This window comes from Pipistrellus hanaki, assembly GCF_964339955.1.
Source record: "Pipistrellus hanaki genome assembly, chromosome: 7".
NCBI classification, from domain to species: domain Eukaryota; kingdom Metazoa; phylum Chordata; class Mammalia; order Chiroptera; family Vespertilionidae; genus Pipistrellus; species Pipistrellus hanaki.
This window is the reverse complement of record NC_140509.1, coordinates 66913804-66940018: the sequence shown is the minus strand read 5'-3', so window position 1 is coordinate 66940018 and position 26215 is coordinate 66913804. Positions and strand designations below refer to the sequence as shown.

General features: G+C 40.5%; 1 protein-coding gene across 13 annotated transcripts in view; it reads right to left on the bottom strand.

Moving 5' to 3' along the window:
- MAP7 (microtubule associated protein 7) overlaps positions 1 to 26215 on the bottom strand; it is a 140077-nt gene that overhangs the window by 110286 nt on the left and 3576 nt on the right. For 5 of the 13 annotated variants that reach the window (XM_084890671.1, XM_084890674.1, XM_084890665.1 and 2 more), the window contains exon 1: positions 11776 to 14746. The exons of 5 other annotated variants lie outside the window; for them this stretch is intronic. In XM_084890671.1, coding sequence (XP_084746797.1) covers positions 11776 to 11908 — 133 coding nt within the window. In that variant the 5' untranslated portion in view covers positions 11909 to 14746. Of the gene's footprint in view, positions 1 to 11775; positions 14747 to 26215 lie in introns of those variants that run through there. 3 more of the 13 variants (XM_084890664.1, XM_084890673.1, XM_084890667.1) reach the window with 1 other exon arrangement.

Here is a 26215-nt window from a genome sequence, read left to right as displayed (position 1 = left end):
ACTAATCAACCTCTCTGTCCACCAGCTGGGGAATAGTAAGTCAACTGCAGTCAAGTCATATTAAAGAACTAAACAATGGCAAACTCACATTGCAGAATTCTGGACATCAGTTAAAACAAACTGTATTGATCACTTTCGGCAGGTATTTATTTTAAAACTTAAGCGAGGAGAAAAGTACAAGATAGTAAAACGATACATTAACAAGATGTAATTTATATCAGTTTAAACACATAAATGATATTATTTATAGGGCCATATATATAGTAAAAGTTCAGGAACAGATAGAAAGAGTGCATGTGAATCTCCCTGAGAAGGAAGAATGGAGGTGGGAATGGAAGGAGACAAGAATACGGAAGGATACATAGGGAAATATGACATCAGCTATAATATTTTATTTACATTTCCCATAAATATTATATATATATTTAATACCAAGTATTTAAATATTTTTAAATGGTCTGGGTCCCAGGTATATGGATATTTATTATGTTAGCTCTCTGTTTTTTTTAATGTTTTTTATGTTTTTTCTTAAATTTTCTTAAAATAATGACTTTTTAAAAATATTATAAATTCCTTTTAAAGGAAAAATGTTAATTTTTCTATATGGAGACAAACTATAGTCTAGTTTCATTCTTTTGCATATGGCTTTCCAATTTTCCAAGCATGTTTATTAAAAAGGCTTTCTTTTATCCAATGAATGTTTTTGGCTCCTTCGTTTAAAATTATTTGCCCATATACATGTGAGTTTAATTCTGGGCTCTCAATTTTGTTTCATTGTTTTTCTAACATGGAGTGCCTATTTCTTCTGTGCACATGTTTTCAAATTTGGGGGGTACATCTACCCAAAAGTCATTTGAAAACATTTATTCACAAAGATACATGCACCCCTATGTTTATTCAACATTATTCACGATAGCCAACACATGGAAACAACTGAAATGTCCTTCAACAGATGATTGGATAAAGAAGATGTGGTAATATACATACAATGAAGTACTACTCATCCAAAAAAAAAGATGAAATACAACCATTTGCGACAACATGGATCGATCTTGAGAACATCATGACTAAGTGAAATATGTCAGACAAAAAATGTCAAGAACCATGTGATTTCACTTATATGAGGGATATAAAACTGAAAGAACAAATGAACAAACAAGAAAAACAAACAAACAAAAACTCATAGACACAGACAACAGTATAATAGTTACTAGAGGAAAGGGGAGAGGGAGGATGAAAAATATAAAGGAGATCAAATATATTGTGATGGAAGATTTGATTTTGGGTGGTGGACACACAATGCAATACAATATAATGTATCATAGAATTGTACACCTAAAACCTACATAACTTTATTAACCTATGACACCACAATAAATTTAATAATAAAAAATAAAGGCTAAAATGAAGGATAAAACAGCAAACCAAAAAAATTATCTAACCTTACAACAATGTTTAAGGAGAAAATGAGTTGGATTATCAAGCCATAAAACAGAATCTGCCTGAATATTGCCTTAAGAACACAATAATATATTATAATTTCAAACACACTTGAGTGTCTTCATTTTTGTGTGGCTGATATAAAAGTGCCGTTTGGCTCACAATGTTATTATAAAAGTAATTGTCAAGGATAATGAGTTTCAATAAAAATATTTGCTATAGCCATACAATCACTAGGCATCTGAGGTTATTTTCACGTTATAAAAAGTAAATGTAGGAGAAATATAACCTTTAATTGATCCTTATTGAGTAGGTACAACTTTCTTTTAACTTGTTTCAAATGTTCTAAAATTTAGAAGTCTCAGCAAAATGCTGTGGGTTTGTTGTGGTTTTTTTTTAGAACTCTTACAGTAAAGCCATCAAAATAAGAAAATTTTCCAAATAACCTTCAGTACATTTACATGTTAGCTTGTTACTGCCAAGTACTGTTACAGCACATTTCACATAGTCCCACCTAATGCTTCAGAACGCTGTTGTTAATAGGTGTTGCTATTATCCCTGGCTTACAGATGAAGCAGTAGTCACAGAATTATTTAGTGCCTTGCCTGAAGCATACAGTTAGGAGGTGGTAAAACGGGCTCCAGAATCCAAGTTATTAATTCCTCCACCACAATTCCTCCAGGAGACCATGGCGACGCTGCTCAGATGCAAGTGACCTCAATGCAACACTGACATATAATCCTCAATTTTAAATTTCAGAGATACTTCTATTACATCAAAACCTGACTTGCTCATTTTACCAGTCAGAAAACTTGATTTTCATGACTTGGACTACACTATCAAAGACCTGTCACATCATTACACATCATTACACTTTGATTCTAAGTAGATCTTTATAAGCACCAGGAAAAGGAAATTGATTTTTCTCAATCTGTTAACGTATCAGAGATCAAGCATTCTGAATTTTGGCACCAGTACATTCTGCCATCCTAATTGTTCTAAGCTATATATTGATCCAGTATATTTGCTATGGCTTCACACAGGGATGCAGGCTCTTTGTCAATCATCATCTTAGAAGAATGAACTCTAAGTGTCAGGATCACAAGGGAGGAAGCAGATAATGCTCAATGTACAGGCTTGTTGGGGATGAACCATCAATCATAAACCAAGATGGTTTCTTTTCTTTTTTTTCTTTCTGTTTTAACTTTTCCACTAAAACATCACAGTAACGTTTTAAGATAAAATATGCTAGAGGAAAATGGAAATACCCACATATTCAGGGGGGGAAACATTCCTGTTACCTAGAATCATTAAAGAGACCTTAATCTTGGAAGAACCAAATCTAGGACAAAGGGAATGACTAAGTAGGCCTCCGCTGTAATGACTAAGAAAAGAATTCAAGAAACACCAGAGTCCTGAATTACAACTTTGCTTTTTAATGCATCACCTGAAAGTAGTATGGCCTCATTCTTTAACCTTATTCTCTCAAAGTAGTAAGATATAGATCAGTAATGATATTAACTCGCTCATGAAGTATCTACAGTAGTGATGATCCACAGAAATGATCAAGACATTCTCAGATGCGGCCCAGAGCATTCAATTTGTGTTTCTCTTACCTATAATGCTTCACCACAAATCATGTCACTATCCACATAACTGTAATCATCCTTTGGCACTAGGATTAAATCCAATGTTGGTGGCCAATAGTCACTTAAAATCTTACCCTCTTCCTTCTCTAAAATCACAATAAATGAAAACAGTTCTCTTTTTTATCATTGAGTTTTACTAAGAATATACAGGCAATGTATCTTTCTACCTATTTTCTCCCTCTATTTTAAGCAAGTAAGCTATGACCTAGAAGCCAAGTTAATACATCCTCAATATTCATAGCAAAGTGTCAGAAAATGCTAGAAGAGTGAGGCAGAGTGGATGAAAATGGGGTGAACAACAGCTACAATGTGATCTGACCAAAACAACTGGCCAGCAGCAGCAAGTAAGGGTTTGTCTGAGGGCCGGAGAACAAGACAGTGGAACAGATGAAAGTACTCTTATAATAACACTCTGCAGCCCTAAAGAAGAAAGAAGAGGCTATGTGGGAATACTCAGAGCCTGTGAGGAAGGCTCAGGCATCATCCCAAGTGCATTGTTGAAATGGCCATCCATGAGTTCCAGGCTTGAAAAAAAAAGGACAAGTGAATTGGAAGGATACTAACTGTGAGAACACAGAGGGTTCACTAGCCTAGGGGTCATGCAGAGCATGAAGGGCTCGGGAGGTCTGAGACCATGGTGCAGGTAGGAGGCTAAGTTCACATATCTGGTAATACCTAGCACATTGTCAACATGAGGCAGACACAAAAATCAGTGTTTTCTTCATCTGAAGTCTGTAGGTGCCTCGGGGGATTTCGGAGTTTGTGATAATGTAGGTGGAGTGGTGGAAACAAGTCCCAACATAGACCTACACTGCTGGCTGGCTGGCTAAATGAAGTTGAAATGAGGCCATGTAGCACCAAAGTAAATGTCAATGTCACTGCAACTTGTGGCAGTGGAGTAAAGTTGATTTTCGAAGTCACATGGATTGTGAGAAAATGTTGTAAAGTTGACTGATGATCGGAAGTCTTGACCCAAGGGGCCCATTTGGAGCTCCATTCATAACGAATGCTAACGCTAATGCTAATGCTAATGTAATAGTATTCTAAACTACAAGATGGACAAAGGGAAGCTATACGATAAAGAGCACCACAAAGTAAGAATTAAGAAAAGGACTCACAACTTCAGTGTCAGAAGAATCAGGTAACAAACACAAAAAGGAAACGGGATTCCCGAAGGAAGCCGAAGGGGAAGATCCAACGTGATGACGTTTTGAATCCTAGAGTCTCTGCATCTTTCCACACTGCTGGCTGAAAGGTCTGCACCAGAAACTATCTAAAAAGAACCTGCTTTTCTGGGCCTTGAAAAAAGACTGGTGCAGAGACAGTATTATAAAATGAGGCGTGAAAGGGAAGTTCTGCAGGTGGCTTAATGAGATGCACTGGCATGGGTGGGGAACCGGAGGGAACCTGACTAGGAACACTCGGGACTGCCGAGTTCACAGCAGCTCCGTTCTTGCTCCCAGATGTTTCCTAGTCCACAAAGGACTGGGTGGAGTGGGAGGCACCCGTCAAAGAGACCTGGGAGCATTTTAGTCAGCGAGGATTTTCCTCTCATATAAAAGCCCACTGGCTTACAACTTATGCTTTATAGTCATGAAGGTGAATTTCAGTTGTTCAAAAGGGAGGTAAATGCTTACAATACGTGGCCATAATGAGTACATACCAAAAACACAAAATAAACATTTCATAATGAGCTCTAGCAGTCCAAAGAAAGATGGTAGAAAGTGCTTCTGCAATGGTCTGGCCTGGAATGAGGTCAAAGTGAGCCACTGTAGAATTCCAGACGCACGTCGTAGCAGAAAACTATCAACGTGTCGTCTCTGCGTGAACACTGTGGGCAAAGTCTTCAATACAAAAGTCTTTGTCCCGTGACCAGGCAGGATGGTGACTGATCTAGTATCTCCAGGTCGTTCCCAGATTCAGGCCAAAGTCCTGGACCCTGGAATGTTCCAAGGCCTGAACAACTATGTTCTCTCATTATCTTGGGCTGGCAGTACCAGTATGTCAGCTTTTGTCAGTCATGGAACAAACATTTAGGAAGCCTCCACTATGTATTAGGGGCTAGGGGCACAGTGAGAATGAAACAGTCACACTGCCCTGTCAGAACTTAGTCTAGTTGGGGAGACAGACATACAGCTGCTCAAACAAATGCTTAGCCTACAGTTTGGTTGGAGCAAGAAAGGACAAGTTCATGATCCGAGGGGAGCCCAGAAGATGGGACCTAGCGTGACCTGGGACAGTCAGGTCAGGAAATTACACTTAAAGGGAAGGACAAGTAAAGCTGACCAGGCAGTGCCGCGCAGGAAGAAGCTGAGTGCCCAGGCAGAAGGAGGAGCCCTGCCTCAGATACACCTGTGCTTAACAGCAGCAGCTGTGCCATCCACTAAGGCAATTCCACCAAATGCGCCCTGATGGGTGAAAGAAAAGAGGCTACAGAAACAAAACAGAGAAAAAAGTAGAACAGGAAGTCCTGATGCTAAAAATACCTGGCAGTCCCAAATGGCGTCTACAACCTGAGTCATTGGTGAAACATAAACACACACACACACACACACACACACACACACACACACACACACGAAAACAAAAAAAAACAAAACAAAACAAAAAAAAACCCACAAAAAACACACACACAAAAAGTATAAAACATAAAGTAAAAAAATATTCCTTTTGCTTGGTTTCCAAGACAGCTGAGAACCGTGGCTATTTTCCTTAAGTCAGACCAGGCAGCCACCATTAATCTCAAGGAATACAGGGCCCTCTCCCTTAATTGTATTTAAAATAAAAAGTGAGGTGATCCGACATAGTGTAATTTATTTTCTTCACTTACCATGACTAAACTGCAAGGCATAGCAATGAGTATCTACCTGTCATCTAGTACACCTGACCCACATGAATGAGCACAGGACAAGGATCCAGTCACATAGGCCCCCTGGGGGGAAGGGACTGCACAGGCCTGAGACAACAGGAAGCCTTCCTGGACATTTTCACTCACAAGCAACATAAGGTAAAAGGTAGGAGCTCAGACCATGGAAAGTATCTCCATAGAAGAGACTGATTAAGGGGCTGGAACAGACAAAAAGAATATGTCAGCAGAAGTGATCAGAAAATGTGAGACATTTTAAAAACTATCATTGAATGAGCCCCAGTTATTTTCCAGAGTGTGCTATTATATATTATCTTTAATAGTCACCAACACCTCTGAGCATGATTTTATTAATCTCATTTGACAGCTGAGAACCTGAGGCTCGGGACGGTTCAACAACAGGAACTTACCTATTCCCATAAGCAGTGCTTTTTCTGTCACATCGAACAGTCTCTCACCCCATCCTCAGTCTGAATTTCTAATAAACATAGGCAAATCTCGACTGTGGCCACTCACTACTAGTTAACCTCATTAAACTTTTCCCATCATATGAACTGGTATCCCTGATAGTGTCAGGACCTGAATTTCTTTTCTTTTTTTAATATATTTATTGATTAAAAAAATTTTTTTATGGAGAGGAAGGGAGAGGGATAGAGAGTTAGAAACATTGATGAGAGAGAAACATCTATCAGCTGCCTCCTGCACACCCCCTACTGGGTATGTGCCTGCAACCAGGGTACGTGCCCTTGACCGGATGACAGGTTCCACTTACTATCCTGCTACTATTTTATTAGGCCAGCACCTTAATTTAAGGATGAATCTAGCCCCAAGAGTTATATATATTCAAGATCAAAATTGTGAAAAGAATTTTCCTTGATTTATACTTCTAGGCTCCATTCTCGTTTCACACTCCACCTCCACAATGGACCTGGCATGGTAAATTCTTTGGAATCTAGACAGAATCTATTAGAATTCTCTCGCTAACAAATTCATTGCTGGGAAGACAGCCTAAAAATAGAACTTTCATTATACTGTCAGCAAAAAATATTCAGTGGTGTTCTGCTATGTATTTCACACACAATGTCTATGTCCATCTGTGATATGCTCGAGACCTTTGCATCTGGAGCTGAGCTATAATGGGGTGTCTTGCCTTTTGAATTTGACAAGTCTAGAACATAAAGCTAACACTAGAGAGTGTCCAACATAACCTGGGCTCTTTTTAAATGCCTAGAAGATCTGAGAATTAAGATGGACTCTCTCAATAAAATTACCTTTGTGGCTATGAAGGTATTTTGTTTCTGCAAAAGACGATATCGAGGTTCTGCAAAATCACCTGAAAAATCTTAGGTAGCAATGAATTAAATTTGCAGTTGCTCCTGGAGACAAGCTGATATTAGTGGAAATGGATACTCCATTTAACCTTCCAAGAAAGAATGCCTAAGATTTATTCGCTGGGAGATTCTCACCAAATACTTGTGTTTAGATCCTATGTTTGGGAATAATCAGCTATGTTAGCGCCATCAATTATAGCTCTTAAAACAGCACACAATTTTTAAGCCTTTTAGTTTTACCTAGCAAGCAAATTCCATTATATATGGAACCTCAGCATACAAAAAAATTGGTTATGCACAAGTTAAATCCTCTTCTTCTTGGACACAGTGATATGTATGGTAATTTCTACTTCTTAATAAAGAATGCCTGGGAGACATACTCACTCAATAGATATTTATAGAGAATCCACTGAGTACAAGCCAAGCCATACATTAGATATTATGAGCCATGTTCTTGATATCCCTTATTCTCATTATTTTTATATAAATGCTTTGGACAAAATATTATATATAGAGTCTTTTTAGCAAATACAAGTTGTACCAATCAATTTGACTTTGAGATTTCCTTCTCATAATAGGGATCTTGGATATTACTATTCTTCTAAACTATACTTTTGCCTCATTAGCTGTGAAGTTCTAATGCTAAAACCTTTTGCCTAATACTAAAATAGCACCAATAAGGACACTGGGAACAGACAACGGCCCAAGTCTTTCAGAACAAAAGAGGAAAAGAAACAAGGAAGTGTGCGATGATAATTCTAGAGGGGCATTCACACTTCTTGACACAACACTCCTCTTTGAAAAGAAAAAGACTCATGATTTACAAAGAGGACATTTCAGTTGCTAGGTCATCACCTACCCAATAGGAACATAAATGGTAAAAGGTAGATTATATTTCATTTGGAAACCCTTAACTGGCAGAAATTCTACCTTTGCAGCGGACACGCCAAAATAAGAGAAGCCACTGCAGGCTCCATAAATACACATTTTAACAAAAGGGAGGGGTGGGGGAGAGGGAGAACAGTTTCTCAAGAGTACTGTGTCCTGATTTCAAGGAGAAATTTCATTCCTTTACAATCCAACCTGCAGTTAGCCAGCAAAAGGGACAGAAGGCATTAACTTGGATATATTTTTAATAGTTAATTGATAACAAGCTTGTAAACATACACCTTCATTCCCCTCCCCCCAAGAAAATGATAAATAGTATGATGGAAAACACAGAACACAGTAGAATCTCTGTTATACTACAAGAGAAGTTCATTGTGGCAGAGAGTAATGTGATGAATGTATCAGACACATCCAAACATAGTACTGTCTCCTTCAGAGTAGCTACCTTGGAAGAACAAATCTAATATTACCAACATTTCTTATAGTTTCTATGGGAGAAAGACCTTCAGAGTCTGTGAAAATTACATTTGAATGCTAAATTTACCTAAAGTCAATAATCTTCCATGCACTCTACCAGGTACTAAGAAAGAGGAGTCGTCCTGGCCTGCAAGAAACTCAGTCTAGAGAAGGGGGCGAATGTGTGCACAGACAATTTCATTACACTCTCAGCCCTTCCCTGATTTCATTTATATTCTCGCATTCTTTGTACATACTTGTGCTCCTCCACTAGGCAGTTAAACATTCTGAGAGCAGAAACCATGCCAATCCATTATCTCTGCATCACTGCCACATGTCCCGGCAGAATCACCTGCACAGAGTGAGCATTTATCAAATGCGGATTAGGGAAAAAAAAAAACACAACATCTTATTACTTAATCATCACACTGTACTCAGCAAAATTCACCGTAAGACAGGTTTTTCTCAAAATGTATCCAAGGGATTTTACGCACTGCAGTATCTAGTCTCTCCTAAGCCGGCCTGAAGGTCAGCATTACTTGGGAGACTTGGGTTCTAAGGCATAAGAGCCACAGCATAAGCCCAATTCACTCTCAACTACTCTCTAAATGTCACAGTCAATAGGAGCAAGGCATGTAAAACATTTACATTTCTATTGATTACACGGAAGAGAAATCTCTCCTTCAAGAGTCGATCCAGTCTACCAGCTCACCAAACTCCTGCCTCGCCCCATCAGGTCATTTGAAAGCCATTAATTAATGGAAGTCCAGATGGTCATCGGCATGTTCCTTCCTACCAACAGGAGGATACCTAGAACGATGCCAATTGTCCTTAACCCAGGCAATCCTGGGCAGAGCGTTTAGCTTACTGAATTTAGAGAGCAGGCATCGTCATTCCTAGTAATGACAGAACAAACACACGAAGCATAAAAACCTGGTTTGGACTTTGTTGGCTGATTAGACCCGGGAGTGGGCAGAAAACAAAGTTTCTGAAGGTTTAACAGTCGTGCATGAAAAATAGCCTGTGTATCATTTTGCTGCGATGCTTTGGAAATAACAGTTAAGAAAATAGAAGTAGGGGGGGATGGTAAGATATATAAAATAATAAAAGGGGGGAAAAAAGAAAATAGAAGTATATTAAAAGTTGTAAAAGATGGTATAGGCAATAACTGGTGACTGGTAAGAACACTCTTCAGAGCAGGCAGTAACATTTAAGTGGAAAAGGAACGAGGAAAGTGTCTCTTTGAAGTAGGGAAAGAATTTGTCTCTAAATCCAGGTTCCTGTGGACCCTCGCAGGGAAGAGACTACCTACTCCATGACGCCCTGAAGCACCTTCACCTCAGTTCTCTACTGTATCTGACACCAGGAAACAATTAAGGAAACAGAGCAGTGGTCAGCAAACTGTGGCTCGTGAGCCGAGATTTGCCACTCTGTTGACTAATGAGTTTGCCGACCACTGTAACAGAGTATGCAAATTCAGAGGGTCACAGCTCTACAGATGAGAGCTATCTTGTCTAATAGTCACAAGTGACTATTTAAGCTGAAATCAACTAAAATTAATTACAATTTAAAAATCACTTTTTTTTCAAGTGTTCCTAGCCACACGTGGCTAGTGGTTTTCATTCTGAACAGTACCTTCACCGAATACCTCCATTACTGTCTTACTGATGGACAGAGCTGGACTTGAAAGTGAACACTACTATTGCCCTAAGACCAAATGATTTGCTACTCACACTGTAAAAAATTGTGTTTTCATCAACAACCCACTCTGGCTCAACTAATTCCTGTGCAAATGAAAAAATCAGTTAAGTCACCTCCCATTCATAATAGTATCGTTAGATTCCTGAGGTCATTTGGTCCTTGGATAGAAGCTATGTCTGACAGTAAAGCAAAAGCCAACTACGGTAACTAAGATTTCTACTGATTAAAACTTTCATATATATATATATATATGTGTGTGTGTGTGTATAGATATATATACACACACACACACATATTTAAATGAAGAAAAAAATGTACTCTTGGATTTAAAGTAGATAGTTTCAATTACATTTAATAAAAGTAAATTAAGGTTCTGTCAAGAGCCAGGAAAAAGAAAGCCAGTAGTCTTCAGACAATGGATTCTATTTAAACACTCATCCGATCATTGCTTAAATATTTACTTGCTGCCATGTACCACGCAGAGGAAAATTAGATATCTCTGTGTGTGACAGAACAATTTGAATGAGAGCTAAAATTTAATCAGCACATAGCAACATCAAAGCATATGTATTAACTTAAGAGAACAGCTTATATATTTGTAGGGGAGGGGCCTGCAAATATACTGCAAAACTTAAAATGCAAGACTTAGAGCCCTTCTTCAAAAATGCATGCTCTTGCCATCTCTGATGTTTACAGCCTTGGTGGTGCATAGCCTGGATGGGTCTGAGACGAAGCCAGAGACGATGCAGTACCCACGCCGAGAAGCAGGCAAGCTGCTGCTGCTGCATTTCATCATTATGGAAACAAACAAACAAATAAAAAATAGCACAAGAAGCCTCTCCTTCCCATTCAGGAGCAAAGTTATCCTCAGAAGGGATAAAACCTCCTGGTCCCCTCCCTGTTCCCTGCAGTAGTACTCTGTTTGTCTTCCTTCTCTTCACGCTCTTGGCATTTCAGACTAGAAAAGGAAATAACATCTTGACCTTCTGCCCATGGAAAGGCTGCAGTCCTAGGTCACTTGATCTAACTCATCCCTTTCAAGGGAAAAACTCACCTCATTTAACAAAAATCACCTGATGTACCCAAGGAAGGTGGGGAGAGGTTCCGTTCAAACTTGGTAACTCCTATCTCCTCCTCCTGATGAGGACACAGTCATTGGGAGCTGTTTAAGTGATCGTGTGCAAATTAAAGCTCTCTGGGCCAGGAAAGCAGCTCCTGTCAAAAAGGCAGCTGCTCTGAAACCTACCAAACCTGCTAAAATCTATCCCCCCTTTCAAGCGTACACAGCCCTCCAGTGTGTAAATAACACCATCGAATTGGGCTAGGAGGTCACAAGCACTCGCTCCACACAGCATGCACCACGAACACAGTCTGTAAAATGTGCTATAGGCAGCGTGGGAAACGGGCTGGCTCCGACCAAAGGGTAGATAGAGCTGATGCATACCTTTCGGTCTTCTGGAATTTCCATTCTTTTGCTGTTCATCTTCCTCATTAATGGTGAACAAACCGAGGGGAACTGGCCTTGCATTGGTCTTCTTCAGTCTCTCTTGCCGGAGAGCTGTAGCTGATCCAGGCATGCCGCGGCTACTTTTTTTTTTTTTTTAATTATTATTGTATTAAAAATATATGCTTATGTAATTGCAGCTCCCGGGAAGCTGCTAGTGTCTAAGCTGCCCGTTCATTCGAGCACTTGTAATAGATCCCCTATGGGTAAACAGTGTGCAGACAGCTGACAGATACTACCAGCCAGTTGGCAACTGAGGCCCTGCAGTCCCCCCTCACCTAGCAGCAACCCCCCCTGAAAGCCCCCTCCCACCGCCTCCCCACAGGCACATGTGCTAGCTCTGGCTTTCACACACACACACACACACACACACACACACACACACACACCCCTTCCAAAAAAGCCCTATTAAAGGCACGCAGGTTCAGATGCCTCCATCCACTGCCTAACCTGTTCACTCAGATCCCAGGTTCTCCTTTCCCCAATCTTCTTCTTGATGCCGCACGAGAAAAAAATATTCAGCACACAGCAGCACGGAGGGGAAAAGAAGATCCACTGCCATTAACAGTTGCCCTGACAACCCTGACATATCCTAATGAAGGAGGGCTGGGAGCGGCTCCATGTCCTTGGAGAGAAGAGAAGCCGCAGCCTCCAGCCTCCGGGGTGCCGGTCCTGGGAACTCACCAGCAGAGGGTTGCAGAGCGAGGCGAGGCAGCCAGTCTGCAGGGCAGCCTCCTCTTCCCCTTAGCAGCAGCCGCGGCAGGCTGGGAGGAGGAATGCAGTTTTGCTTGCACAATCAGCAGCAGGCGGAAAAGGGCTTGAGGCAGGAAGGCCTTTTTTTGGCCTTTTTTTCTTCTGGGGGCCAGGTTTTTCTCTGGTAACAATGTTTGCCAGTCCCTGGATGAAGGAAGGCACGCTGGTACCCTCGCACAGCTCACTTCACACTCAGTAACACATCCCAACTTTCCGGACATCTTACAACCCCCGTGTCTGTATAAACACATAGGCCTGGCCACCCCTGAGACCCTCCAGTGAAGACAGGAAGAAGGAGAGCCATACCTCTTCTCAAATCACAATTTAGAGTACCCTTTCTACACGGCAAGCAGATACAAATGAGACCGCAGTCCTCCAAAGGGACAAACAACTGCCTGGATTCGGTCCAGCAAGCTGCCCCCACCCCCCAACCTCCATGCCTTTGGGAAAGTCACTACCAGCAGTGAGGAGCCATTCACAACACTTGACCCAATTCCAGTCCCATTTTGGACTGCTTTCTCCAAAGCACACAATCATGTGATTATTGTTTTCTTCTGAAATAAAAGCTTTCTCGTTTTAAAACTCCCCGCTTCTAGGCTGCCTAAAATTTATGCTGTGTATGAAATAGATCAAATTTACAATAAATGACGTTAGAAAATGCCAACTGCCAAATTCAGAAAATAATTTTTTTTTCTTTTCTTTTGCCTTTTCATAAAATTCAAATCTGTTCAGAAAGTCCAAATCCTCTCACCCTGCACCACTCTCAGACTTTTTCCTCAACAGTTCAACCTCCAGATCCAGAAGGGCACCTCAGGACTCTAGGGCAAGTAAAATATCCTCTCTGAATCCTTTGTGAACAATTCACTTTCCTGTGTCCCTTGGTTTTCTCTGTGATATCGGGGTGATGATACCATTTACCTTACCGGATTAAGAGCAAGGATTAAATTAGTAGTATTAGCAGTAAGTACTTAATAAATATCACCTGTTTTTATGATATTTTATAATACTTTCATTATAAACTAGTCCATTTTTTGGTGCAATTATTTTCAAGGTGCTTCCAGTTCAGCTATCGACTCCTTCTAGGAATACCTCTATTCTTTATGTACCCGTATTGCCAACCCCAGTGCTGCAAATGTACTAAATGGTTAGCAAATCCATGCTTGGGGAAAAAAAAAAAATTCTTTCCCTCCAAAGGCTGGGACTGAATTAAGCTAACACGTGTTTAACTCTGTGGCTTGGAGAAATGCAGGACATTTCAGACATGGAGTATATTGAAAATCATGTAAATGTATGAGGTGGAGATATGCAATAGAATAAATGGAGCTTTAGAGCTGAATGGGTGTGAGAAAGCTCCTGGATGAGTGTCATTTTACATGTGAGAAAACCAAGGCCCATGGAACAAAATTCCTTTCCCAGATCAATGTTAGCCGGCAGGTCTGCAATGAAAATGTAGGTCTCCGTCTTCTCAGTCCAGGGCTTCTCCTTAGCACAAACATTCGGCCTACATAGTTTAGATTCCTAGATCCGATGGCAAGATGTGGCGAGGGAAGGAAAGGGAGGACCTATGCCTCAGTGTTCCAGATCTTGTTGTTTAAGAAATGAAAATTGGTTAAAAAATTCTGTAATTCTCTGTTTGATAAACTCACCTTTTTATCTGAATTAAACATGATTTTTTAAAAGTTACTATTTTTTAAAATTAGGTGATCAAATAAACATAGGCCAATATTATTTCATATCCATTTTGGTTTCTATCTTCTAATTCCAGAGAATCAGGTGAAGATTTACACTAGCAAGACACACATACACACACACACACACACTCGTACATACATACATATATAGAATTTAAACTGCCTTTTTGCAGACAGGCCTGGGTTTAACCTTGGCGCAAAAGTAGCCACCACTGCCCAGCCGGTGTGGCTCAGTGTTTGAGTGTTGACCTATGAACCACGAGGTCACAGTTCTGATTCCTGATGTGGGACTTGCAGGAGGCAGCCAATCAATGATTCTTTCTCATCATTGATGTTTCTATCTCTTTCTCCTTCTCCCTTCCTCGCTGAAATCATTAAAAACATATTTTTTTTAAAAGTAGCCACCGCTGATAGATGACTCTCTCGCATCGATGTTTCTAACTCTCTATCTCTCTCCCTTCGTCTCTGTACAAAATCAATAAAATATATTTAAAAAAAAAAAAAAAAAAAGTAGCCACCATCATAAAACCTATGAAGTAGTGTGGGGTCAAATAAAGGAATGCAATAATAGCCCATCATCTAGGAATGAATGTGTTCAACTTCATGTCAGACGCTGTGCTAGGCGCATTGGAAATGCCATCTTTATCAGTTACAGTGGCCCTGCAGATCAGGAAACTGAGGCTTACAGAGGTAAAAGCCACAGTTAAGGCCCTGAGTCAGGGTTAAACCCGGGCCCATACTCTCTGAAGCTGCGGTGCTTGCATCCTGCAGCCTTGTAAATTCCACTCCAGCTCCGACTGGCAGAGTCCCAGTCACAGCTGTGACCAGTCACTGGGAAGCAAACAGTCCAAGATCAAATAACCATAATAAAGGAAGGATTTCCCCCCAACCCATGAAATACACATCTTTCACCTCATTTAACACACATAAACACATTTGAGATTAGTTTCATAAATACTCAGACACAGTCTTTAATGGATATAGGAGGTAACTCTTAGTAAATTTCAGGAGCACTGTGGGTTTGACCCGGCGGTGGCATGGTACTACATACAGTCTTCTCCCTTTTATACTCTGACCCAAAACAAAAGCAAAAAAGGGGGGATGGTAAGTCTTAAATGTAAATGTCCCCACAAGTAAAAGATATACTACTCTAAACTCGTTCACTCCTCCCCAACACTAATAAGCATTTCCAGTTTGATGTGGTACAGCCGGCCTGGCGTGTCACCTGCAGAGACAGAACCTTAATTCAGTTCCCATAGGAACTGGTGTCTGCAGACTCCCAAGAGTCAACTGGGTTTTGCAATTGTTTTGTTTACATTGTTGAAATAAGAAATGATGTATTAATGGAGACTTTGTACAAACTTGAGAGAAATGAGACACTTCCTGATGAAGAAGGTAGATTTTACAACTAGATTGACTTCATACAGAGGGAAAAATGTTTGCCATACTCACTTTTCACCACGATGAATGAAACAGGAAGGCAGGCCTTGAACAACTGCTGTTCCCACCTCAGCCCACCCCACCTAAACCCCAACCCCAGCCCCAGCCCCAGCCCCACTCCCTTGTACACAATGATTTGTGTCTGTCCATCCACCCTGGCTGCCTGATACCTCTGGCCCAGCTCCAACCGCTGAGGTGGGTGAATATGGAGCAGAGTCAAACTCGCTGATGTGCAGGGGACATCAGCTCGTGACTGGGGCCTGGCTGTCACAATGTTATGTAAATGTCTAAATGCATGTAGGCATATGCATGCGTGCACACACACACATACCCTCAGGCTTCTGCTCACATTTATGCTTCCTAAGCCCTTATGTTCCGACGATAAAATTGGAAAACAGCATAGCCCATGAGTGAATCCAAAAATATCCTCTTGCAAAGAGAAACATGCTTAACCAGTGAGAGGCATATCCAGGTTTCCCCTTCTAAATGACTAGTGGGCTGCACAGAAACGTAACTAAAATGGGAAAGAGCCTGGTGTGTACTAATTGAGGATTATAGTTGAAAACAGAAATTATTTCTGCTGCATCCAAGGGCCAGGCACTGGCAAATTAAATTTCTAGATACATGCAAGTTAATGACTTGTCAGCGGAGCCCAGAAATGCCAAAATGTATTTGCGCGTTTCTCCATTAGAGGAGTTGATTAGTAAGTCTTCAAACGACTGGACTTCAGAAATCTCTTAAATATTTAATGCATCTCTCTCAGCTGCAATTTACTTCTCGCAGGAGTTTTTTAAATCCACATTTTAAAGCAACTTAAAGACACACACCCTGTTAGGGTTTGAAAACGACAAAGCCAGTGCAGGTTAATGTGGAACCAAACAACCCCTGGGGAACAAAAGGGTCCCCGCTGGGTGTCTGTCGTCCCCATTCTTGAAGTTAAAGGGTTTCCTAGAACAGTACTACTTCCCGATGGCTTCTGTGCCATCTCAGAGCATAGGCAGAGCTGCCAGCAGGCTGCTGGACAAAGAAATCCTGCCCCAGGAAAGACTAGCCCTTTGAAAGGAAGAGAAAAAGGCAGGTTGGCTTTGATCTTCATTTTACCACCTTGCATTAACAGGCACAGAAGGAAAACAGTAAATACTACTGTAGTAGTGACATGCCATCCATGGGGAGGTGCTAGTCCCTGCCCTGCCTTTTGTTCCATTTCTGTACATCCTTGCTGCATGGTGAACAATGCAGTGCGGCAGAACCCACTTTCCCATGTCTGCTCCACCACCACCAAATGTTAATTAACCCCAAGGGTTCATTTATCTCAACGTCAGGTGTGGGTACTAAGCTTCCTTTAAAACCCTTTCCTAAACGTTAGGTATCACTAACGAGGTTGCATATATGATAAAGTGCCACATTAAAGTTTAACCCAGGAACAGACATTAGAATGCCTGCAGGCCCTCCTGTTCATTATTCTCACTGATAATAGTTTATTTGTGTACATTACATGAACTCTTGAACTTGACAAAAGTCAAAATGTGCCCCAGCAGTCCTCTCCTCGAATAGTAACATCCTTATTAGGTTAGAAATCCAATTCTACAGATTCAAAATGAGGTAAAGAACTCAATTGCTGCGTTCAACAGAATCATCAGACAGATATCCCAGGACTGTGTTTCTAAAAGTGATCTAATTCATCATTAGTCTGTAAGCAGTCCCATGTTGTTTTATTTTTGAGCCATCCTATTAGAAAGATTAAAAAAAAAAAAACAATTAAGAAATGGTGGCTCTATGTCTTGCTTTAGGAGTTGCAAAATCATGCTAAGGATGCAGAATGAGGTGCTTTGGGAATGACATGAGAGGGGAGGTGCAGCCAAATTATATAACGTTCCCCCACTAAACAAAGCAGGGGGAGACACTCAGGGGTGCTGATGAATGAAAGTATGGCCCAAGCAGGCCGTTCTGGCAGCTGGAGAGGATGGGCTGGAGGAGGAAGGAGTGAGACTTGAGAAAGAAAAACCAGTTACATAATGATGTTGTCCAGGTGTGGAAAAGGGATCTGAAGTGATGGTCAAGGGACTAGATGGCAAAGACGAGAGTATACGAATCCCTCACGGATTTTTATTTATTTATTTATTTATTTGTTTATTTATTTATTTATTTATTTTAATTTTATTTTATTGATTTTTTACAGAGAGGAAGGGAGAGAGATAGAGAGCCAGAAACTTCGATGAGAGAGAAACATCGACCAGCTGCCTCCTGCACACCCCCTACCGGGGATGTGCCCACAACCAATGTACATGCCCTTGACCGGAATCGAACCTGGGACCCTTCAGTCCGCAGACCGACACTCTACCACTGAGCCAAACTGGTTTCGGCCCTCACGGTTTTTTAAAAGGCACCCCCCAGGCAGCATGGAAGGCTTATTTCAGGGGGTGATCATGGATATCAAGTTCCTGCAACAGTTCAGGGGAAAGCTGGAGAAAGAAAGCAATGGAAAGGAAAGATGATGAATGTTTTTATTATAGCTTTAGATGAGAACAAGGTTCTGTGCTTGTCAATTAAACAAAGCTGAGAGATGCCTAGCATCAGGTCCAAAATGATCTCAACAAATCAAAATAATGGGCTATAGCTAAAAAGATTAATTTAGCGATATATACGAACATCTCTTACAGTGGTGCCTCGCATAAAGAACGCCTCACACAGCGAACGCTGCACACAACGAACTTCATTTCATGATTCATACAACGAACTTCGTTTCACACAACGAAGTCGCCCGAGATTCCACGACCGCTTTGCCCGAGCTTCCACGATCGCTGCCAATGTATTGCATCCTTCCGTGCAGGCACTGCAGGCAGTCTTTAGTCACTGCGCTTAACTTAAGCACGTATCGCGGCAATCGTTCTTCATTACGAATTAAATCACGCACGTATCACGGCAGTCGTCCTTTTAAGTTAAACTCAATACACTGTATCCGGATTCAGCTGAAGCAAACAGGATCAACGATCTTTACTCCGATACTCTTGTCCGTTATTTCCGGCAGATGTTGGAGAAAAGAGAAAAACAAACGACTTTGGACAGGTTTTTCATGAAACCATCGGCCAAAAAGCAGAAAATGGATGAAGATGTGCAAGATTCGGTAGACTCTACTTAGTCTGTCTTAAAATTAAAAAAATGTGTGTTTTTTTTTAAAAAAAATTATGTTTGTAGATGTATCTAAATAAAAATAATAACAAAAAATTTATCTTTTTTATGTCATCTTAGCATATTTTATGCTACAGAACGAATTTTTTTTTTAACATGTATTGTTATGGGAAAACGCGTTTCACATAACGAACCTTTCGCATAACAAACTTGCTCCTGGAACGAATTAAGTTCGTTGTGTGAGGCACCACTGTATATAAAATATTTTTTTTTATTGATTTCAGAGAAGAATGGAGAGGGAGAGAGGGATAGAAACATCAGTGATGAGAAAGGATCATTGATCAGCTGCCTCCTGCCCACCGCTTACTGGGGATGGAGCCTGCAACCCAGGTAAGTAACCTGACAGTGACCTCCTGGTTCATGGGTCAACACTCAACCACTGAGCCATGCCAGCTGGGCCGAACATCATTTTTTATATTAAACAGTACAACTGCACAGGTACAGCATGAAGACCTCCCCAACCTTCATCAGGTACAGGAAGGAGGGTCTTTGGACAGCAAGCTCACTACACTTGGCCGATGTGATGGGGCAGTAAAGATCCTAACAGTATCATGGGCGCTATCAGCAGACAGTCCAGAATGGTGAACGAGGGGAACACCCTTTTGTAGTTTCTGGTCCTCAGATCACATGGTCTGAGCTAGATACTTCAAATGGAGTGATGAATTAGAACACATTCAGAAGAGAGCAAGTTAGGACTGATCACAGGATCATTTGAAAGAAGAGACATCTTCCCTCTGGAGAACATAAGACAAGACTCTGAAGGAATGAAATAACCGAATTAAAGGTTAGTGGGTGGAAGGATTTCTTCTTTTTGTGTAGTTCTGGGACTGATCATTGGAAGTCAGCACATAATAAGCTGTGCTTTCTATCACGGAAGACAGCTGTGCACACACACCCATCTGGGATGAAGTGTTGCGTTCATACATTGTAAGCAGGCTGGATTTTTAAATCTCCAGAGTCTCTTCTGATCCTGTGATTCCATGACCTGATGAAAATGGGAACGGGAGCTATATATCCAGGGGAAAACAGTCAGGCCGAGAGGAAAAGCCCAAGAGCGATCAGACAGCCCTCCCTCTTGCTGTCACTGTCCCTCTGCACTTAGACCGCCCATGGCTACATTTGAAGGCAGCTCCATTGTATTGTTTTACTCATTCCACTGATGCCCCCCAGAGGTTTCAGACTTGAAGCTAAACAACAGCGGAGGCCTCACTGGGTGTTCTGGTTAGAGGAGGGCCACACTGATTCCTGCACCTGCGGCTTGCACACTTCCCTCACTCTCTCACCTTCCTGCCACTTAAGGAAAACCAACTACGTGGAAAACTCTAGGGAGGGAGGTCATGTATAAGATACACAGGTTTTCCCTCAACGACACAACTTTGTATGGATGGATCACTAAGGCTATGTGACTTGAGAGATGACATATAAAGGTTTGTGTGAGAAAAGCAATACTGAAGAATAGTAAGCCAATTCAGTTTATTACTTTATGGTAACATTAAAAAGAGTGACAGGCCAAAACCGGTTTGGTTCAGTGGTAGAGCATCGGTCTGCAGACTGAAAGGTCCCAGGTTCGATTCCGGTCAAGGGCATGTACATTGGTTGTGGGCACATCCCCCGGCAGGGGGTGTGCAAGAGGCAGCTGGTCAATGTTTGTCTCTCATCGACGTTTCTAGCTCTCTATCTCTCTCCCTTCCTCTCTGTAAAAAAATCAATAAAATATATTTTTTAAAAAATGTAAATTCTTCTTTAAAAAAAAAAAAAAAAAAAAGAGTGACAGCCAGAGTCTTTAGGCCAGTAAAGGATGGGACAGGTGAAGAACAATATGGCTTACAGTGCACTGAGACATTTCCCCAATCCTATCCTTAGATACTTTGCTGCTCTTTCCAATTCTTTCTCCTAAAACTCCCTGAAATGAAAAATGGCATCAATAAAGATTTTTTTTCTTCAATTTAGGAAGGTTTAATATCCTTTGTTTTGACCTTAAAATTAGATTAAGTTATTTTAAATTTTTCTCTTAAAAATAACTAGGATGTTTTTGCATAATTTGGGGGGGTAAACCCTTGATTTTCTGAAGGTCGATAGTTCAGTCATGGTTCTCCTACAGTTTTTGTGGTTCTGTTTCTCTGGAGAAAAATATAATATATATATTATATATATGTAAAGAGATTTATATTGAGAAATAATGGTTATTACAACTGTGGCAGCTGGCAAGCCCAGAATCTGAAGGGAAGGCCAGCAGGGTGAAGACTCAGGTAGGATTTCTATGTTACAGCCTTGAGGCAAAAGATCTCTTCTGGGGCTTTTTTTGTTTTTTTTTCTCTGAAGGCTTCAGCTGATTTGATGGAGCCTCAATATTATCAAGAGCAATCGCCTTTACTTAAGGTCAACTGACTATAAATGTTATTCTTATCTGCAAAATACCTTCGCAGCAGCATCTAGATTAGTGTTTGACTAAAAAAAACAGACACTGGCCTGTCAAAGTGACATCAAATTAACCATCACGGTAAGTGACCCAAGAGAGATTAAGATGCTCTATCCCCACACTAAAATCAACATGCTGCAAATAAAACGTATGCCATTCCAAAATCTAAGGTCATATTCTTCACTAAAAACTATTTTCTCAAATCATTGCCCAATATTGGAACGCTCTATTAAATAATATTCATAAACTGAGGTCAGGGCATCACAGAATGGACCCATTCACTCCCCTCTCTAATGACATCTTACTGAGACTCCAACACAGGTCAGCTTCAAAGCATTACCCAATAAATCCTTTTATCGCTATATAAACCAAGCAGTCTGGTTGTCTCAACATTAAATGGTTTAGAAAAAACAGCAATGAGGACTTAAAAGCAAACAAACAACCTTCCTTGCTGTCATAGAAGAAAACTAAAGTATGTAGACATGTGGATGAGGGTAGAATAAAACATGTTTTTCATAAGAAAATAAAGTGTGTGTGAAGGTTTGATATACAAAACTTTATATAGTAATTGGTTCATTTGATAACCAAAGCCAACGCTGACAAAAAAGAATTATATACAGTTCTCCAAAATAATTCTGAAATCAACATAGAGGAAAGAAATACCTAATTGAAGTGCCAAATTATATAACCATAGTGGGTAAGTTTGAGACTTGGTCATTTTCATTCTGTAAAAGGCCCACACTGAAAAGGATTAGCATATCAACTATAATTGTCATCAACCAACCAGAACACCCAAAGCCTTGAGCTAAATTATACAGATAAGAGACAAATATACTTAGGGTTAAATAGCAAGCCCAGAAGCTTTTGAAATTTGCAACTGCTAAGCCAAAAAGATTCCAAATGCATCAATAATTGCTTTTAAATAAGATATGAAGCATTAATTTCCAAGAACTAGATATACAATATGTTGATCTTATTTTAATCTTGCCTAACCTCAGGCCATTGAGATTTTAGGGGGCTTTATATAGAAATAACATCTCAGAAGGATGAACAGGTAGATAAGCACACTTAGGGCCACCCAAACCTCATCTCTAAAATCCGTTTACCTTTCACATTCAAGATTTAAGCACCTGCCTTAAAATTTATGTGAATTTTAAACAAGCAATTGAGGAAGAATTATAATCACAAAGGAGTCTTTTCCCAAACGTCCCCAAACACCACAAATGGACCATTTTACCTTTTATCATAATGCTACACTCCTATTGTTAATGGCACTAAAATCTTTGATGTATTAAAAAGGGACTGTTCCAGACACATGCAATATTACAGTGAAGAATCAAATTTATGCCCTAGCCGGTTTGGGTCAGTGGATAGAGCATCAGCCTGTGGACTGGAGGGTCCTGGGTTCAGTTCTGGTCAAAGGCACATGCCCAGGTTGCAGGTTCCATCCCCAGTAGGAGGCGTGCAGGAGGCAGCCAACCAATGATTCTCTCTCATCATTGATGTTTCTCTCTCTCTCTCCCTCTCTCCTCCTTTCTGAAATAATTAAAAATAATTTTTTAAAAAAATATTTCTTAAAAAAAATCAAAATCACAATAAAAATTTCTCCCTCTCTGTCCTAACAAATTTGGCTCAGTGGATAGGGCGCCAGCCTGTGGACTGAAGGGTCCCAGGTTCGATTCTGGTCAAGGGCATGTATCTTGGTTGTGGGCAAATCCCCAACTGGGGGTACGTAGGAGGCAGCTGATCGATGTTTCTAACTCTCTATCCCTTTCTCTTCCTCTTTGTAAAAAAATCAATATATTAAAAAAAAAAAAAAAAAATTCTCCCTCTTAGTTTTTTATTTTATTTTATTTATTTTTTATTTTTTGCTGAAGATAGTACTACATGGTTGCTATATCCACATCAGCACACAGGAAGTGACTTGTCGTAAAACAAGCAGCACCCATGTTCCTATAGAGCCTAGGTTTCATCCAGCTCAATGAAAAAAGACCTTGATTTTGTTCTCATTTACTAAGAAAAAGAGGGAGGCTTACATAACCAAAAGACGTGTTCTAAATAAACTGCAAATTATTTTATGAAAATGTTTCCCGATAAGTTCATCCATAACAGAAAACAACAATATGCTTTGTAAAGCAAAAAGTCATTGTACCCTTCACTACGGCTGGGAATGTCCAGTTCAGGTGTATGAACTCCATCCACCTGGTTTATTCTAGTGTTTAAGTGTATCAATATATAATAAAACTATCTTGTTTTTAATAATACATTATTTTTATTGAAAAATGATATAAATGTAAATGTTTCAAGAGTGGTCAAAGGCTTATTTGTGAACCAGTCACCAGATTCAGAATAGCCTTTTGCTCCTCCTCCTGACATGCTGGGCTCCTACCTTCTCTCTTCCTAAACCTTACAGACTTACACTCTCTCGAGGGTGCCTCACTGAATCCTCCTATGCTGTCACAATGACCTGTGGCTCTAATCGTAGAAATGGTTTAGATTTCTGTTGCACAAGTTGGTTGATGATTGAGGCCATTTTTTCTCCATGATTCTTTTCAGTGAGTAGCAGGCCAATGCCAATGGTGGACCTGATCAGTTTGTAAATAAACCTGATCAGTTTGTAAACTCTCAAATTTGACTACTTTAGTTACAGCTGGATCACCAACGACTCAATCTGAAAAGACAAACTAGAGTTGCTCCCTGTGAAGTTTCACTGGATTATAAAACCATATTCCTATTCAAAAGTAATATGCTCTTCTACACTAAAAATAGTTCCACTCCACATTTCTCAATTTATAATATTTCAATGCTTTCTTTCTACGGTAGAGCCATTTCTTCTACTTCTATTTTAGCTCCTGACACTGGGAGTTATGAAAAATCACTTTACAAAGCATATACACTGAGTGGCCAGATTATTATGATCTCTGAATGCATAATAATCTGGCCACTCAGTGCATATCACATATAACCTATCTAATAAAAGAGTAATATGCAAATTTACCATCACTCCAACACACAAGATGGCTGCCCCCATGTGGTCAAAGATGGCTGCCCCCATGTGGACACAAGATGGCTGCCACAAGATAGCCAGCAGAGGAGGGCAATTGGGAGGACCAGTCTGCAAGGGAGGGCAGTTGGGGCGATCAAGCCTGCAGGGGAGGGCAGTTAGGGATGACCAGGCTGGCAGAGGAAGGAAGTTGGGGGCAACCAGGCCTGCAGGAAAAGGCAGTTGTGGGGGACCCAGGCCTGCAGGGTTAGCAGTTGTGGGGGGGGACCAAGGCTGCAGGGGAGGGCAGTTAGGGGCAAACAAGCTGACAGAGGAGCAGTTAGGCATCAATTAGGCTGGCAGGGGAATGGTTAGGGGGTTATCAGGCTGGCAGGCAGAATTGATTAGGGGCAATCAGGAAGGCAGGTAGGCAAGCAGTTGGGAGCCAGCAATCCTGGATTGTGAGAGGGATGTCCAACTGCCCATTTAGGCCCAGTCCTGATAGGACCTAAATGGGGAGTCAGATCTCCCTCGAGCAGTTCCAGATTGGAGAGGGTGCAGGCTGGGCTGAGGGACACACACCCCTGTGCACGAATTTCATATATATATATATATATATATATATATATATATATATATATATATATAATTGCCCAGTGCATGAATTTGTGTATGGGTGGGGTGCAGCCAGCCTGGCCAGGGGGAGGGGACATGGGCTATTGGCCGGCCTGCCTGATGGTCGAACTCCTGGTTGAGGGGACAATTTGCATATTAGTCTTTTATTATATAGTGTACACACTGGGTGGTCAGATTATTATGCATTCAGAGATCATAATAATTTGGCCACTCAGTGTAGATATACCTTTGTATATATATAAAAGAGCATCTTCACAGGGAAGAGGTAGAAAGCCATTGTTGCAAAATAAATTTCTGGGTTTATTCTAGTGTCAAGTGTGTTAATATATAATAATATTACCTTGTTCTTAAAAATAAAACTTTACTGAAGAATGATATAATTTTAATATTTTTAAGGACGGCCTAAGGTATATTTGATTAATCAATTACCACAGTGTCTACTATATAAGGAAAATTGGAGGGCATTACTCAGAGCATCTAAATCCACAACCCACCTGGATTTTATATATAAAATATATAAAAACATATTTTAAGATTTAATGTTATTAAACTTTTAAAACGTTAAAAATCTAAATTAAAAATTGAACTGGACATTCTTTTCTTAGGAAGAAAAGTCTCTCACCCACCACACGCCCACACACATGATAGGCCTTGTAAATGAGCCCCTGCAATTTGAGAAAGTCTCCTCTAAAATTGGTGACTAACAAGTAAGATGGCTCACTGATACTTTCTTTTTTGCTTATGTCCTTTGAAGAAATCCCAACTGCCTGCTTCTCATGAAAGTCATGCAGACGCAAGCTGTATACGCTTCCTCTATTTTCCTTGTAAAGAAGCATCTTCAATGAAGTGATAGTGACTGGTTTAAAATCAAACAGGTTTGGGACACCCATCTTTGCGGTTTAAAGGGAATGAAAGTATACCCCAATGATTTAAAGTAGGGGTGTCGAACTCAATCAGAGAAGGGGCCAAAATCTAAAATCCAGCTTAAATCGCGGGCCGAATGGTTTACTGAACAGTCATAAACTGACAATGTCATAAACTGACAGCGGAGTGCAGTGATGACAGCGCGGTGCGGGCCACATTGCAAGGCCTGGCGGGCTGGATTTGGCCCGCGGGCCTTGTGTTTGACATATGTGATTTAAAGTGTAATAATTCCATAGCAATAATATTTTAGGACACAACTTAAAACTTGGAACTATGTAGAGTAATACAAAACAAAAAACACGCGAGCACCATAGACATACAAGAAAAATAAGTCAAGATGGGTTG